The sequence below is a fragment of the Mesitornis unicolor genome, unplaced genomic scaffold, assembly GCF_000695765.1.
Source record: "Mesitornis unicolor isolate BGI_N332 unplaced genomic scaffold, ASM69576v1 scaffold18532, whole genome shotgun sequence".
Taxonomy (NCBI): Eukaryota; Metazoa; Chordata; class Aves; order Mesitornithiformes; family Mesitornithidae; genus Mesitornis; species Mesitornis unicolor.
Window position 1 is genome coordinate 37,128 of NW_010168832.1, and position 14,648 is coordinate 51,775.

The window sequence follows — 14,648 nt, forward strand, 5'->3', positions numbered from 1 at the left end:
GTTTGAAACATCTCCTTTTCTGCAGCCACCTAATTTTCACAACCTCATTGTTAATTAGGACACCTTGGAGATCAGAACATTTCCAAATATGCACAATATTCTGACAATCTTATTGATTGTCCTGACTTTGCAAATCAGTGTCGTCGTTCAGTTCCAGATTGTGGTCTTTTTTCTCCCTGCTGTTAGCTGGATAAATAAGGGTGTTACCAGGCTGAAGATGGGCATCCGTCCTTGTTGAAGAATATTAACCAAATCAATTTTTTCACAAAAAGAAAATCAATTGATGCATTAGCAAGAGAGAAAAGAAAACATTATGCTGGTTTAGCTCCTAGGAGCCTGGAGAGCCAACTCCAACTTTCAGAAATAGAGAGCTAAGAAAGATCTAAAGTTCAGATCTAAATCCGGATCGGAACTTCTGCAGGGCACATGGGGACTCTGACTCATTTCTAAACTGGATGGGCATTTAAAGGGCAGTCATATAAAAACTGACCCTCCTGCCAGAGCTTCGCCAAACAGGGACACATCTGACTCTTTGAATCACAGTTTGTCCTCCCAAAGCAGTAAGGTGGGTGATGACAGAGGAGGTTTCATATCTGCATTCATCACCTGATGAATTTTCAGCTATTGCTGAAAACAGGATGCTGCTGTAAACATAGGAGGTTCAGTTTTCTTCTACAAAGCCTAACACATCTTCTGTAGACTTTTAGTGGTGAAATGGGAGTCAGGTTTTATATATTAGACCAGCAAGCTCAGGGGTGGATAGAAGCATTAATTGAAATAGGAAACATTGTTCATTAGCTGTTGTCAGGATCTCTGAAGAGTTAATTCTGGTTCTGCCGATGGTTTGATGTGTGGTATTTAGTAAAACATCAGACCTTTAAGCTAAGTATTTTAATAGGATCTAGTTACAAAATGAAGTGAAGGCGTTCTGAAGTGTTGTGGAACTGAATCTGAACTTCAGACTGAGGCTATTTTATAATAAATATCTTCTTCTACCTCCTTGGGCTGCTGTGGAGAATAATTAATGTTTGCATACTGCTTTGAACATGCAGACTGTAATGACAGTACTAAGTTTTCATATTAAAACTATTAAATATTGGGATTCTGTAATAGTCTCCTTCCATTTCATTGAATCGTAAGGTTTTATGATGTGTTTAAAAATAAAATTGCTGCGAGGAAGGACTGCCATTTAGATTTAAGATCAAATACTTCAGAAAGGATTATATGATATGCCTGAGAGTTCCCCCTGAGCCGCTTCTCCCTGCCTGCCCTCCTCCACATGCAGCCTGGTTTTCTGCCTTACAAATGAACCCGTGCTTGTCTGGAACCAGAAAGCCTCGTGCAGGCAGCTGGTGCGACTCTCCCAGAGATATTGCTGAGCTGATATATTGCATAATATGTCTGTGTACTTGCTTCAGATCATACATAAAATACTTCACTGTTATACTCGGAGAAACGTAAGGAATATGACAAGCGCTAATGTTGAAGGGTAATAAACATACCTTATAGGTACTTGTTTCCATACTTTTCCTCCTACAACCATATCCCCGTGCACACATGTCTCTGAACTACCAACTTTGACAGATGTTGGACTTAGTCAACAGCTAATTTGCCTTAATAAGGCATTTGGGTTTAATATTGATGTAAAATATCTAGACACAGACCCCACTGGAACGATCAAATACTGGGTACTCATTACTGCAAGTCCAGAGTGCCATTACCACTGATTTAACTACTAATGAATTTGGAGACATCTGTGTCTGAGCTACTTGTTTGGACTTCCCTTGCGTTCATTGCAAAGAACTAGGCACTGTAGGATGCAATTCATTGTGTCCTAATGCAGATCCCTAGAGTTGGTTAGACGAATTGGCCCCCTGAAAGTGCATTTTTCTCTGACTTGATTATACAGGGATGCAGAATAATTAGCTCAAAAGTAGCTGCCTACATCTTAGAAGCATAAAGGTTGGTAAGATGAATCTCACCCTTTTAGTCTTTGTTTTTCATTCTGGCACGTCTCTTTATATTCACCTTTGAATCAAAACACAAGGAAAGGAAAGCAAGGAAAATACGCCTTTTTTGTTGTTGTTTGGACAATAACATGGTTTTTACTGAAAAATAAGACTTGTGCATCAAGCTGCACATCAAGCTGGTCTGTTAATACAATGCTTTAATGAAAAGAAACTAGTAAGACTGTATTTTTCATATTGAATCATAAAGGCATTAGTTCTCAGCATTTTCTGTCAAAGCTGTGCTTGATAATGTTATTTTCAACCAGAAACTTTTTCAGTTATTTGCTTATTAATGAACTTGTCTTTGTACAGCACCTTGCAGACTCATGGTATATGCCCAGAACACTGGCACTACAGCATTACAAAGAAAGGATTTATTCTAACATGCAAATATCAGCCCAACCTTGCAATGTCCAGAATATAGCATTTTGAAAGACCAACTACCAGGCACTTTTGAGTAGAAAGCCATCATAGTTAGCCAGTATTTGGAAAGAGAATAAGAATATCCAATCATATAGCACTCTGTGAAGGTTTATCCATTTGCTGTAGGATCTGGGCACATGCTCATAATATATGGGTTGAAACACTGTCATGCTCAACAAAAGGGATGAGTGAGGTGTTCCTGTGGCTGTGGTGAGCTTTGGACCACATATGGCAACCTGGTTACCCGAGATGTACCCCACAAGGGCTATTCCCTGTAGTTAGTTGTGTTGTTAAAAAAATACCTTTAAATAAATGGTAAGTATTTAATGAGACATAAACCTAGTCAAATTTACATTAAATTTTATGTCTTTGTCTGTATGTTCATTTTAGGGAGGTTTTTGTGTTTAGGAGCAGGCCTGGATCAGGCACCTGCATTGGGATTTTCTCTTCTGCTGCTTCCCACTTGTTCCTTGCCTGCTTTTATCTGCTGAGCTGGGAAGCTCCACGGTGCGAGCACCAGCTCTTCTTGTGTGTCTGTGCAACGTTTGGTACGACATGAGTTATAGCCTGTTGTGTTAGGAATAATAAGAGTCTGTTTCCGTTCTAAAGCCTGAATTACTCGAAGGCAAAGGTAACAATATGGTACTGCTGCATTTGACTCTCCTGCCTCACCCGTTTTGGTTGAGGCTTCAAAGTGAAAATGAAAAACAGCAGCTGATGTCACCAAGACATTAATTTTTCACTCCTTCCCTCCCTCCCAGCGCTTACATTTATATGTAGCTTGGATTGAAACCGTGTGTCTTGTTTTGGCAGGGATGCTACAGAATGGAAAGAAGTTTGATTCCTCCAGAGACCGAAACAAGCCCTTTAGGTTCAAGATCGGCAGGCAAGAAGTCATTAAAGGGTTTGAAGAAGGTGTTACACAGGTACAAAGAAATGACTCTGGCTGAACCTCATGAAGGGTGTGTGAGCACAGCAATGTCCAGTGCAGTGGTGAGAAGACCATGTGGGAATCACAGTGTAGGGTACAGAGTGGTTTTCTGAAAGCGTGGTCCATTTTGAGCACAGTATTTCCTGTAGTCCTCCCCTGTCTGTCCAGGGACACCTCCTGCTCAGGAGGCTTTCCAGGGGATGTGTATCTGGGAGAGGAGAGGTGAAGTCCCCTCCTGGGTACCAATGTGCCTAAGCCCTGTCCCTTTCCCATGGGCAGCTCCACAAATAGACAACAGTGGTGGCCCCTACAGTGTTCCAGGTGGCAGCGTTTTATGGAGTGGCCTCTTCAGCTACTCCATAAAAGTCCAAGCTGCTGTTTTTGATGACATCCACGACCGAGCTACGGATTTTGACCCTTACTCAATGAGATACCAAACCACACTGTTAAATTTTTATGACTTCAGGCTCCCAGCTACAAAACTTAACATTCAGTGACGAACCCTATGCTGCGAAAAAGGAAACTGCCCTCCCTTAATTACAATTTGAGTGCCAGCACAGTAAAACCCTGAAAGAGCCACACAGTGATTGCCAACTCTTGCTTTTTGTCTGCGGTGCTGTGAGGGCCCACCACGTGAGGAGTGCGATCAGGCTCTTCAGGTGCAGAAGTGAGAGAGATCAAGGTGCAAATTACTTGTGACTCCCCCATTTTGGGGTCCTAGAGCTCAGTGTAGAAGGAAATTGCTCAAATATTATTATAGGAACAACTGTAACAGGAACAACATCTTATGCTTAAATAGAGAGAAGGGAAGAATGCAAAATGAGAAACAATCCAGTGATGGATGATGCAGCCATGCTTTTCCAGAGAGGGGTGGAGAGGCTATGGTTTGCAGCCCTATGGAGAAAGCAAAGCAAGCATTGCCCTCTCTCCAGCCAGAGGAGAAGCCCATTTGAGGAATCCTAAACTCTGAAAAATACCACCTTTCTCTCAAGGATTTGAGTTGGACTCTTTATTATTTGCTTTACATTAATGCCTAAGAGAAGCCCAGGACTCCAGTGTGCAGTGGAAACCAGAAGCCAGTACAGATAAAGGAGTGGCACCAAGCACTGAGTGAATCAGTTTATCCTTTCCTCAGCAGCTCTTGCTCACCGACTCCTGTCCTGTAATTAATAGTGGCCAAAAACCATTCCAGCAGCCAAGAGTGGCAGCACGCTGCCCTCCTGCTCCTCCTAGTGGATCACTGCCTGAAGTCGAGCTTGTGGCTCCTTCCACCTCAGGGGTTTGAGAACTGAGATGGACACAAGGCTCTTGGAAAAAGGCAGCCCGCTATGTCTAGCATGCAGATGGTTCTGTTTGATAACTGTCAGATGTCAGCAGCGCCTGCATTTCTCTGCTCAGCTTCTGACAGTTCAAGGTTGCCCCATGCCTAAAACCCATGTGTGACTGACCAGCTGTCTGGCTTGCAGAGACCCATCAGAGCAGCAGACAGACCCCTGCAGGGACCAGGGGAGGTCATCTGCTCTTATACGCTCAGCCCCATGGTATGAATACATCCAGAATGTGGGAAAATTTATATTACAGTTTTCTTCTGCCTAAAGTGATCATAGCGCTAGCTTTGGCGTGGTTTTTAGGACTTGAAAAAAAATCAACAGGATATAATAGCATAAATCCATAGTCCAGTGATGTGCCCCACTTTGGGAGAGAGAACACACTCCTTCACATCAGGGATTGTTTCTTGGCCAATGAATCAATCACCAGTGCATGGTGCATGAGTAGCACCCAAAATACTCTGTTGGAAGAGCAGGGATTTGGATCTTGATACTCCAAATCCTGATGAGTGCTGTTACCTCCAGAGCTAGTCTGGAGTGGGAGAAATCATCATTTCTGTCCTTTCCAGGGGCAAGGGCTCTCTGCTGGAATAAGCAGCAGCTGAGGTGAGACATCTGCCCTCAGGTTTGGGCTGAATTTAGGGAAATAACTACCTCTTTTACCTAGGATTGCATCAGTTTACAGAAATTTGGATGCCTACAGAGTTAATGTTTGAGCAATGGCTTTGAAGTCATCCCTGGTGGTGGCTGAAGAAGAAAAAGTGTTGCTGACTGCTTCTCAGTAGCTGAACCTAACTGCGTTTCGGCACTCATCTCCCATGAGTACAAAGCTCTGGTCCTATCTGTTCCTGAGAGCCTTTTCCTAACACTCACTGATGGGGTTACCTGTACTGTGCTCCGCAAAAGGGTACTCTAGTGTAGGCAGGATGGACCAAAGTACACATTTAAAACCCTTTGTGTGCCTCCCAGACTGGCTCTGACTACTTAAATAACCTCTGTGAGAAGCCAGAGGAGTCAGGAGACCTTAGTCTGAGCTCTTTGTGGCAGCTTCAGCTTGGTCCCATGGTCCCAACTCTCCATGATTCTGTAAGTCAACCACATAGTGATTTGTTTTCTTCCTAATATTATTGTATTGTCTTCTCTATTTGTTTCTCCACCATCCAAAACTCAGATGAGCTTAGGACAAAGAGCCAAGTTGACCTGCACACCCGAGATGGCCTATGGAGCCACAGGCCACCCGGGGGTCATCCCTCCCAACGCTACGCTGCTCTTCGACGTGGAGCTTCTCAGGTTGGAGTGAACCTTCCCAGGGAGGTGGCTGGAGACATCTGTTAATACCCATCCCCTCCTCCTTGCCTCGCCAGCGGAGGAGGAGTCTTCACTGGAATCCCAATCTTCCCTGCTCAAGCTGTCCTGTCCGTAGCGCCTGCTGTTCTGTTTCTTGCGCCTTCCTCCTCTTTTTTAACTTTGTGGTGTCCGTATTTGCCTTTTATCAGAAGCTTTGCCTGAGGAAAAACGTCTACCGTTGTAACATTCTCAAGTTGTACATTTTATTTAATTTGCATGTAAGAAGAATTCAGTGATGATTGAAAATATCTATAAATATAAATATATATATATTCCTTATTGAAAAACCACTGCCTTACTGTACACTTAAACCAAGAAAAAGAAAAAACCAACACAAAAAGGTGCTCACAAAAATCCACTGTACGCCTTGTACATGAACGGGCATTAGCCAAACAGAGTTACCTGCGCTGCCACTTTTCTCAACTTGTACGTTCTGCTTGCTGCTGTTTTAAAAATACTGTCTCATTTAAGAATTAAAAGTATATATAGAAAACAATAAAATCTTGATACTTTACACTTTGTGTTTCCTGGATTTTTTTGCTTTCCTCTGGCCACTGGAATTCTTTTTTTGGTTATGAAGTTCCTCAATCAATCATTAACCCATTTACTTGTTAATTATTTATCTTCTTGTATGAAATGCACATAATTCCATGCATTGATTCTGTTATAGATGGCACAGAGGAAGATCCCTGTGGGACCAGAGGTACCAGGGCTGTGCAAGTGAGGGCTGTTGAGGCAGAGAGGTTTCCTCACTCCATCTCCCCTGCCCTGCTGGTGGCCTCTCAGCTATGGCCAAAATTTGGTTGCTGCAGAGTTGGAAAGTGATGCTTCTCAGAGGCAGTGCTGGTCCAGTTCCTTGCCTTTACAACAGTAAAACTAATGTAAAAAATCATGCAGGAGCTGAGAAGGGCTGGAGAAGAGCAGAATTACATACACCCTTTATAAAACAAATCTGACCTGTGGGGTGATGTGGCCACTGAACACACGGGGGTTTTTTTTAGGCTGCATCTTTTGATGCTGTTTACATAACCTGCAAACTTTGTGCACTGGGCTCCTGGCACTCGAGACTGAGCAGTGTTTTATTTCATTTGATGGCTGTGTGAATTCATGAAACGCTGGTTCCTCCCCTGGAGACGGGCAGATGCGTAGGCTGTCATTTACCTGGATTCAGGAGTAGAACCTGATCAGGGAAGCTGCCTCTGTGCTGTTATTTTGCTTTGCCTAAACTTGATTTCTCCCCTCTGCTGTAGAAAGAAAAGAGCATCATTGGGTCTCAATGTTATTTTACTTAACTTGTCTATGAACTGTATTTGCATTGCTTTCAAGTAATGGATTTTTGGATGGAAGAATTTCAAATGAGGGGGCGGTAAACTTGTGTGAGGCTGTGTAAGGAGAACACCCCTAGCACGAGCAGAGACCACAAAGCTCCATAGGTACCTCCAGGTGATACCTCCTGGGGATGGGAGAGGAGCACAGAAAAGCAGGAACAGCGACCGAGCCAATGACTGCAGCTCGTGCTCTTATTTCTCTGGATGTTTTTTACCCACAAAGCTACATTTGAGTTTGTTAATTACTAAGCCCATAGAACCCATCTGTTACAGACCGTTACTCACCAAGGGTTGGTTTTGTTGCTCCCCGCTGTAAAGAACCGAAAGGCCTTGGAGGACCTTTTTTTGGTTGAAGTCTGGGATCACCGCAGCAGCGAGGTTACACACCCCACGTTTCACCAATAGTTCTTTTATTTAGGGCAGGCCGATTTCCTGTTAATAAGTAGGGAATTAGACCTGCTGGGGTCTGATGCCCAGAGGTTCTCCCAGATATTTTGTAAACGTCCTGGTCACCTCTGCCTCTGTCACTGGTCTTGCTTTCAGCATGGGGTTACGGCTCACGGGCTTGTACTGCAGATGTGAGCTCATGTAGACATCCTGGTTAATTCTAACAGAGCCCTGTCGCGCCTGTCAAACACAGCTCGAGTCAGCACACGGGTCTAAAGCTGCTCCTTCCGATGCCCAGTTTAAGTTACTTTCTCATAAAAACCCCTAAAACTGAAAGGATCTGTTTTGAGGTTTGCCCTCAGCAGCACAACGCAGCCATTACCGAGTCTGTAAAACCCGTATCAGAGCCGGTTGATGAAGCTCCCTCCCTCATTGCCCTTTCTCTGCAGAGACCTTTGGTGGAAGCAGGGATTATTACATTTTTCATGCCAATTTCATTTAAAAAAATCTGAAAGGAAAACTAATTGTGCTTTGTGATACTTAGGGAAATTAAGTCTTCAAGGAAATGTAATCTTCAGCTCTTTATTTGACTGCAAATGCGCTGATTTATTTAATTGTATCATCGATCAACACAGTACATGTAATTATTGCCACTATATAATGGATTGGAAAAAATTTACCGTCATTGCCCGTGTAATCAGATATGCTCTTGTTACTAATTTCTAAACAGCTTAGATGGAAAAAATGACCTTCCAGGCTTAATTTCATGCCCTACTTCCTGAAAAATTAAATGGGAAGCGAGCACACACAAAAACCAGCACAGATGCAGAGTACGAGGCTGGTAACATCTGCCTTATTTGCTGCCCCCTCTGCCACTCGTAGAACTGAACTCATTTCCCTGTCCTTTGATATTACATTTCAAACAAAATCTTGAGCAGACCTCATCAACACACTCCTCCGGGCATTCGATTTCCATTCCTTCTGTCTTGCAGGTACAAATTATTATTTCATTTTACATGTGCAGGGACCCTGAAAGCCCTGAACAGGCACTAGAAGGAAGAGTATGAAATGGAATATTTAATGAAAGGCAGCAGCTGAGCTCCCGGAGAAATCAAAAGCTGCTGATCTTGAGGATTCATTGAAGGAATTTTTATTAATCTTATTACCCTAAAGAATTGCTTTTTATATATGTTTTTCAAACAGCATCAAGTCCTCATCAAAACAGACGCTGCGGTGCCAGCACCACGCTCTCCCCTATTGACAGAGGCAGCGTGGTATTTGCATATGATTTTAAACAAGGCTAGCAGCATGTGGCACCCTTATTAGCACTTTGATGGTGTTTATTATGATTTATTAAAAGCATAAATCCAGCGTGGTAACAAGCACCTCCAGTTCCTGTTACAGCAAGGGGCTTTCTAAATGCCCAGCAACTGGTGTAAATGGCCCCAGTTATTCTAGTGTTCAGCACATGCATGTGTGTGTATGGATATATAAAGCACACACACATATATATATACGTATATACATATATATATATGTATATAAGCATTAAAAAGCGACCTTTAAAAAGCTGTAGATGCTCACAAAGAGGCAAGGCCAATAGGATTTCATTCATTTAAGCGTTTTTAAGGCAAGCTGGTTTTTGCCTGATAAAAAGGGGACAGATGCTCTGCAAATTCTTACCTCCGTCACCAACGGCCAGATGACGAATGACTTCCTTTATAAAAGGAAAGGTCACACGCAGATGTGGCACAGCACAGAGCAAGCCTTGGCGGAAAAAAGCAAAACTGTGTAGACACACTTATTTTTTTACTAAATGGACACGAGAACAGCGTGGTTAAGTGACAGATTTCAAGGAAAGTCTAAGGATAAGGAAATGGAAACGTGCCTTTATGACATTATAATGCGCTGAAACAAATTTTAACTTAACAAATCCTCAGGCAAAATATGTTTGCATCTGCCCATGATCTGCACCGGCTGGAAGCCGTCTGCTCAGGGAGTTCAACAGCACATCCAAGGAAACAAATCCTCCTGCGAGGCAGGGTTCTGCCAACGTTCACACGACTTCCAGCTGGTTCAGCACAGAGGCAGAGGTTATTCTGCTCTGCTTCCAAAATGCACTGCTTATGCATACTCTGGATCACGCTCACTGTTACTCACAGGACACGAGTGCCGAAAAAAGAGAGCCAACAAATTTAAAATCTTTTCCTCCACCAGATGCTACATCTAAAATGTGTGTACATGAAATGCATCACAGTTCAGACCCACCGAGTAGAAAACAATCGCACTACAGGTATCCAGAAGTTACCACCATTCTCTACTGTGCCGTTTTGGTCGTGTGTTCTCTACTTAACATTAAAAGGTGTGAGGTGTGTTCCTGTCGCTCCTCCTGACTTCAGTGTAAACCTGGTACATGAACACTTATGCCATTAAATCAGCTGGCCAGCAAGGCAGTTAGAGCAAGATTATTTTACTGCAGCTTATCCATTTCACCTCAATCCCCAGCCACGAGATATTTTGACTGAAGTCACCTAAGGAATTGCATCATTTTAAAAGGCTGCTCATTTTCTAGAGTTTGTAAAAGAAACCTTGTCATAAACATGGATTTGGGCTTGCTTTGTTTCTACTAAGAGGAAACGCTCAGCGGGCTCTGTCCAGTCCTGCAAGGTCCTGCCAGGAACAGGACTGCGGTTATGCAGCATTTGCCAGGTCACCCTTACAACACGGAGAAGCCGTGTCCACCTAGGGGGATTTCACCTGAAAGCAGATCTTCTGATGGTTTACATTTACGTCATTCTAACATGAAGATCTAAGGACTCAAATTACATCTTATCACATTTTTAAAAACTTCACAGAGAATTCCTACGTTTAGCTCAAGAAGTCAACGGCAGGGCTTGAAAAAGAGGGTTTTTTTTCAAAAAGATGGGTTTATTTCGGTGGGTCTGTATTAATTCCGTATTTTTCCTTGAGAAGCTTGAGCTGTTCCTCTTTCTTCTTTGTGTCCATCTTTTGGAATGCCTGTAATTAGGAAAATAAGAGATGTCAGAAGGAAAAAAACAAAGGAAAAATCTCGTTTTGCGACATGTTAACTCCCTGTAACCACAAATATCATCACTACCAACTGCATCACCACCACACACAAACAGCACCGCTCGATTCTCGGCCCTGGAGGATGCCACAGTGCCCTGGACACCGCCAGTTACAGGCAGAACGACAAGGCCTAGAGACGCCTCACCTGTAACCAAGATCTCTCATCCCCTTCCAGCTGTGCAGTTTTAAGGCCCCTGCTTCCTCTTCTCCAAAGTACTCACCAGACACCTGGTTTTTCACACCCTTGGTTCAAATGTACTTTTGCTGCACACAGATCACCAAGTACGGATGAAATCCTGACAATTTGTCCAATCCATTCCCTCTCCCAGTTTGGATTTATTTCTTTAAAATATCCAAGCAACTGTCTTTCCAAACTGCTATTTATTTTTTTATGCTAGCTATATTCCTAGGTACCTTTAAACCCTCCAAGCACACATACCCTGTTTGCATTGTAGTACAAAACGACCAGGTATCTGTTACACACGTTGAATCCCGACAGGTGATCGCAAGCGTTTTTGGCATCAAAGATGTCTTCATAGACCACATAGGCTGTCCCTCTGGTTTCAGGAGTGTTCCCTCTGCAGAGCAAGATCAGATTTAATGTTAGCCAAAATAACCAGGAAATAGTCTTGAGCAGTGACTGAGGTTACATTAACTAATGCAGCTTTACTAAAAAACAATTTACTGGTATTTTTTCTAGATGCTGAAACACATCCCTGCTTTCCACACCGACCTCCACACACAGATCAGAGTCAGAGACAACAGGAAAATGCAACGGAGGCGTCTGCTGCATCGCGCTCCTGAAGGGAAATGCACCCCTTCACAACAACTACCAGGAGCTGTCGCTGCCAGGGGTTGTCAGAGCGCTGGAAATACTTCTAAGGTTTTATTGCAGCAATTAGCTTGTTTTATTTGATAATACAAGGCTGGGCTGTCAGTTAATGGCTGTCTGGAGCAGATGTCTCCCTGGGATGGGACACTGCTCCTGGCACATCACATCATCAATTTAAGAGAGTCAAACCAGCCCCACTGGTGCAAGGCCACTTCAGCCACAGCCACTGCCCATGCGACCACCAATTCCATCTGCTTTGCCTGAGGGACAGGAGACACGTCCAGGTGCATAACGCTAACGGGAGCGGAGGGACTGCAGAGCTTGCAAATCCAACAGATCTCAGCTGGAAGATAGAGCAAACTTAATAATCAGAACTGTCTGCAAGGTGCTCGCCTCTGAGAGCTCCCGAGGACAAACGACATCACACGTGTCCACACCAGGATGCGTACAAAGATGAAGGGGAGAATGGGATGAAAACTGTACACAGCACTAAAGTCGTTACAAAGGGAGTTCCACATCACGTCTTGTCTTGTCACAGCGTTAGGATTTCTGCAGAAAAGAGTCCTGGAAGCTCAGTGGGGAGGCTGCCTGCAGCTCCCCAGCAGATGCAGACACCAGTGGGTCATTCTGACGGCAAGCCCCCAGTATGTCTTAATTCTTTGTATCTCACTGTCAGCGTGTTCCAACCTGCACTTTCTGAAACCTTAAACATCAGTTCCCCTTATTCTTAGTAGTGCCTGATTTCACCTGTTTAGCCCAGCAGTAAGGTTCTGCTGTCCCTTCAGCCCCTTCCCCAGTCGCTTCTGGTGCCCTTCCCTGCACGAGAAGGGCCCCTCCAGCTACACCTTCCAACACAGCACCAGCAGCACGTCCCCAGCCGTGTTTGGTTACTAAAGACAATTCTGCACGTAAAACTCACTTTATCCTATGCACTGAATGATCATTTTAATCATGGCTCCGAAATGAGCCCTTCTATTTGAGGGAGGAAAGTTCGGTCTGTGTAACTGTTTACGTATTTATGTCCTGCAGTCAAGCAATTAAACACCTTGTGGATTAATTACCCACCCCGGTCTCAGCGCATGAGGAAACGGAGGGTGATATAAATGACAAGGATACTCTCTGCTCTAATCCCATCAGCAATCTGGTTGAGAACTCAGAGATGCTGCAGGTTATTTTGCCAGCTTCTGGATAAAAGCAATAAACAAAAAAACCCATATTGAATATAAACAACACTTCCTTTCTATTTGTACATCTACTGAAATGTGACTTATGTTTTCTTTTTAAGTATTAAAGAGAAACACCAAAATTTGCTTCCTCCTCCCTTTCTAAGTATTTTTCAGAAGCAGAAAACCCCCCACTTTTGTGCAAGTGTCCACACTCCAACTCCATATGACACTTCTCAAAAGCTCTTCCTGAATTCCAGCTTCTATTTCTGCAAGAAACTTAACAGAGCATCATATTAACCTGATGAAATTATGGTTTAATCCACAGAAATCAGACAGAATGTACAATAACACGGACCAGCAGAGCTTGGGTCTTCAGTATTTGAAGTACCTGAGAGAAGCCCCAGATGTGTACAACCTCAGTGCATCTAAAAACAAAATTAGTCAGGGTGCCATTATCCACAGACTGCGTGGCTCAGGGACAAGCTGCATCTGGTGTGCAGAGTCATGGAGCTCCAGCAGCGACTGTAACACCTCTGTTTTCCCATGAGTTAAGTATCTAACACTCACTCAACAGGAAAACTGGTCACGTTCAACCTTTGCCTTTCTTATTTTTTTCATTTTACACAGAATCACAGAATCGCTCGGTTGGAAAAGACCTCCGAGATCATCATGTCCAACCGTTCCTGTCTACCCCCTAAACCATATCCTTAAGTACCTCGTCTACCCGCTCTTTAAATACATCCAGGGATGGTGACTCCACCACCTCCCTGGGCAGCCTGTTCCAGCCTCTGACAACCCTCTCAGTAAAGAACTTCCTCCTTATCTCTAACCTGAACCTCCCTTGGCACAGCTTGGTGCCATTTCCCCTTGTTCTATCCTCCAATTTTAGTTAAGCAAATCTTAAATACAGGTAACCCTGAAGGAGTCATTCTTTCTTCCCTCTTACCCATTTACCGAGGTTCACGTCACATTTCAGCTTTTCCACCCTACCTATCAATTCTTTTCTAATGAATTCACACATAACAGAAACATCATCACGTCCACCTCTGGCACACAGGGATACTGCTAAAGATACTGTGAAACCCAGCTGCTACCAGCTGCACTAGCTATACTGACATGTAACAGATACACCAAAGCACATAAAATCCATAACGTTTGAAAGAAAACTAAAATACTTACACTCTGATTTGCCGAATAGGCCCGTATTTCCCAAAAATATCATACATTTCCTCTGCTGTGATTTTATAGGGCAGGTTCCTAATATACAAAATCCGATTGACCTCTGGAGGCAGCCGTATCTGACAGAGAAACAACACACAGGGTATTAGACCTAGAGGGCTCACTTCAAACCTCAGCAGCAGCTGCCTACGTGTTAAACCCTGGGGCTAACACCACCGAGAGCCCGCGTACATCACCGGTCCCCTTCTAACCCTCCGCAGCTACAGACCTGACCTGCTGTTGTCAACCAAGAGGCCTGGGGAGGAACAGCCTCATTTGGCCGGGGACGCGGAAGGAGCTCAGACCGGGCGGCAAGGCCCGCTCTCAACCCCGGCCCGGGAGATCCCTCCTTGCTTCACACCCCAGCAGGCTTCCCGGGAGGGAACGGGTCAGGGGAAAGCACTCACGTTGGCTCGCTTGGCCGCTTGCATCGCCATGGCGCCGGTCGGAGAGAGGGGGCCGCGGCCTGGGAGAGAAACACCGGCACCAAACGAGAGTCCGCCACAACTCGCCTCAGCAGGGAACCCGGATGCTATCCCAACCTGCACCGCACCGGAAGCGCCCGCCCACTACACTCTATGGCCCTCCA

General features: G+C 44.2%; 2 protein-coding genes across 2 annotated transcripts in view; one reads left to right on the forward strand and one right to left on the reverse strand.

Annotated features, from left to right (window-relative positions):
• LOC104536525 (peptidyl-prolyl cis-trans isomerase FKBP1B-like) overlaps nt 1-6,354 on the forward strand; it is a 43,381-nt gene extending 37,027 nt beyond the window's left edge. The window contains exons 3-4 of the mRNA XM_010179164.1: nt 3,246-3,358; nt 5,863-6,354. Coding sequence (XP_010177466.1) covers nt 3,246-3,358; nt 5,863-5,991 — 242 coding nt within the window. The 3' untranslated portion in view covers nt 5,992-6,354. The remainder of the gene's footprint in view (nt 1-3,245; nt 3,359-5,862) is intronic.
• Nucleotides 6,355-10,660: 4,306 nt separating this feature from the next.
• SF3B6 (splicing factor 3b, subunit 6, 14kDa) lies at nt 10,661-14,557 on the reverse strand. Its single transcript, XM_010179163.1, has 4 exons — nt 14,467-14,557; nt 14,021-14,139; nt 11,283-11,421; nt 10,661-10,771 (listed from the first exon to the last, which is right to left on the reverse strand). Exons 1-4 carry the CDS (start codon nt 14,494-14,496, stop codon nt 10,682-10,684), a joined length of 378 nt encoding a protein of 125 aa, XP_010177465.1. The 5' UTR covers nt 14,497-14,557; the 3' UTR covers nt 10,661-10,681.
• Between the last annotated feature and the right edge of the window lie 91 nt (nt 14,558-14,648).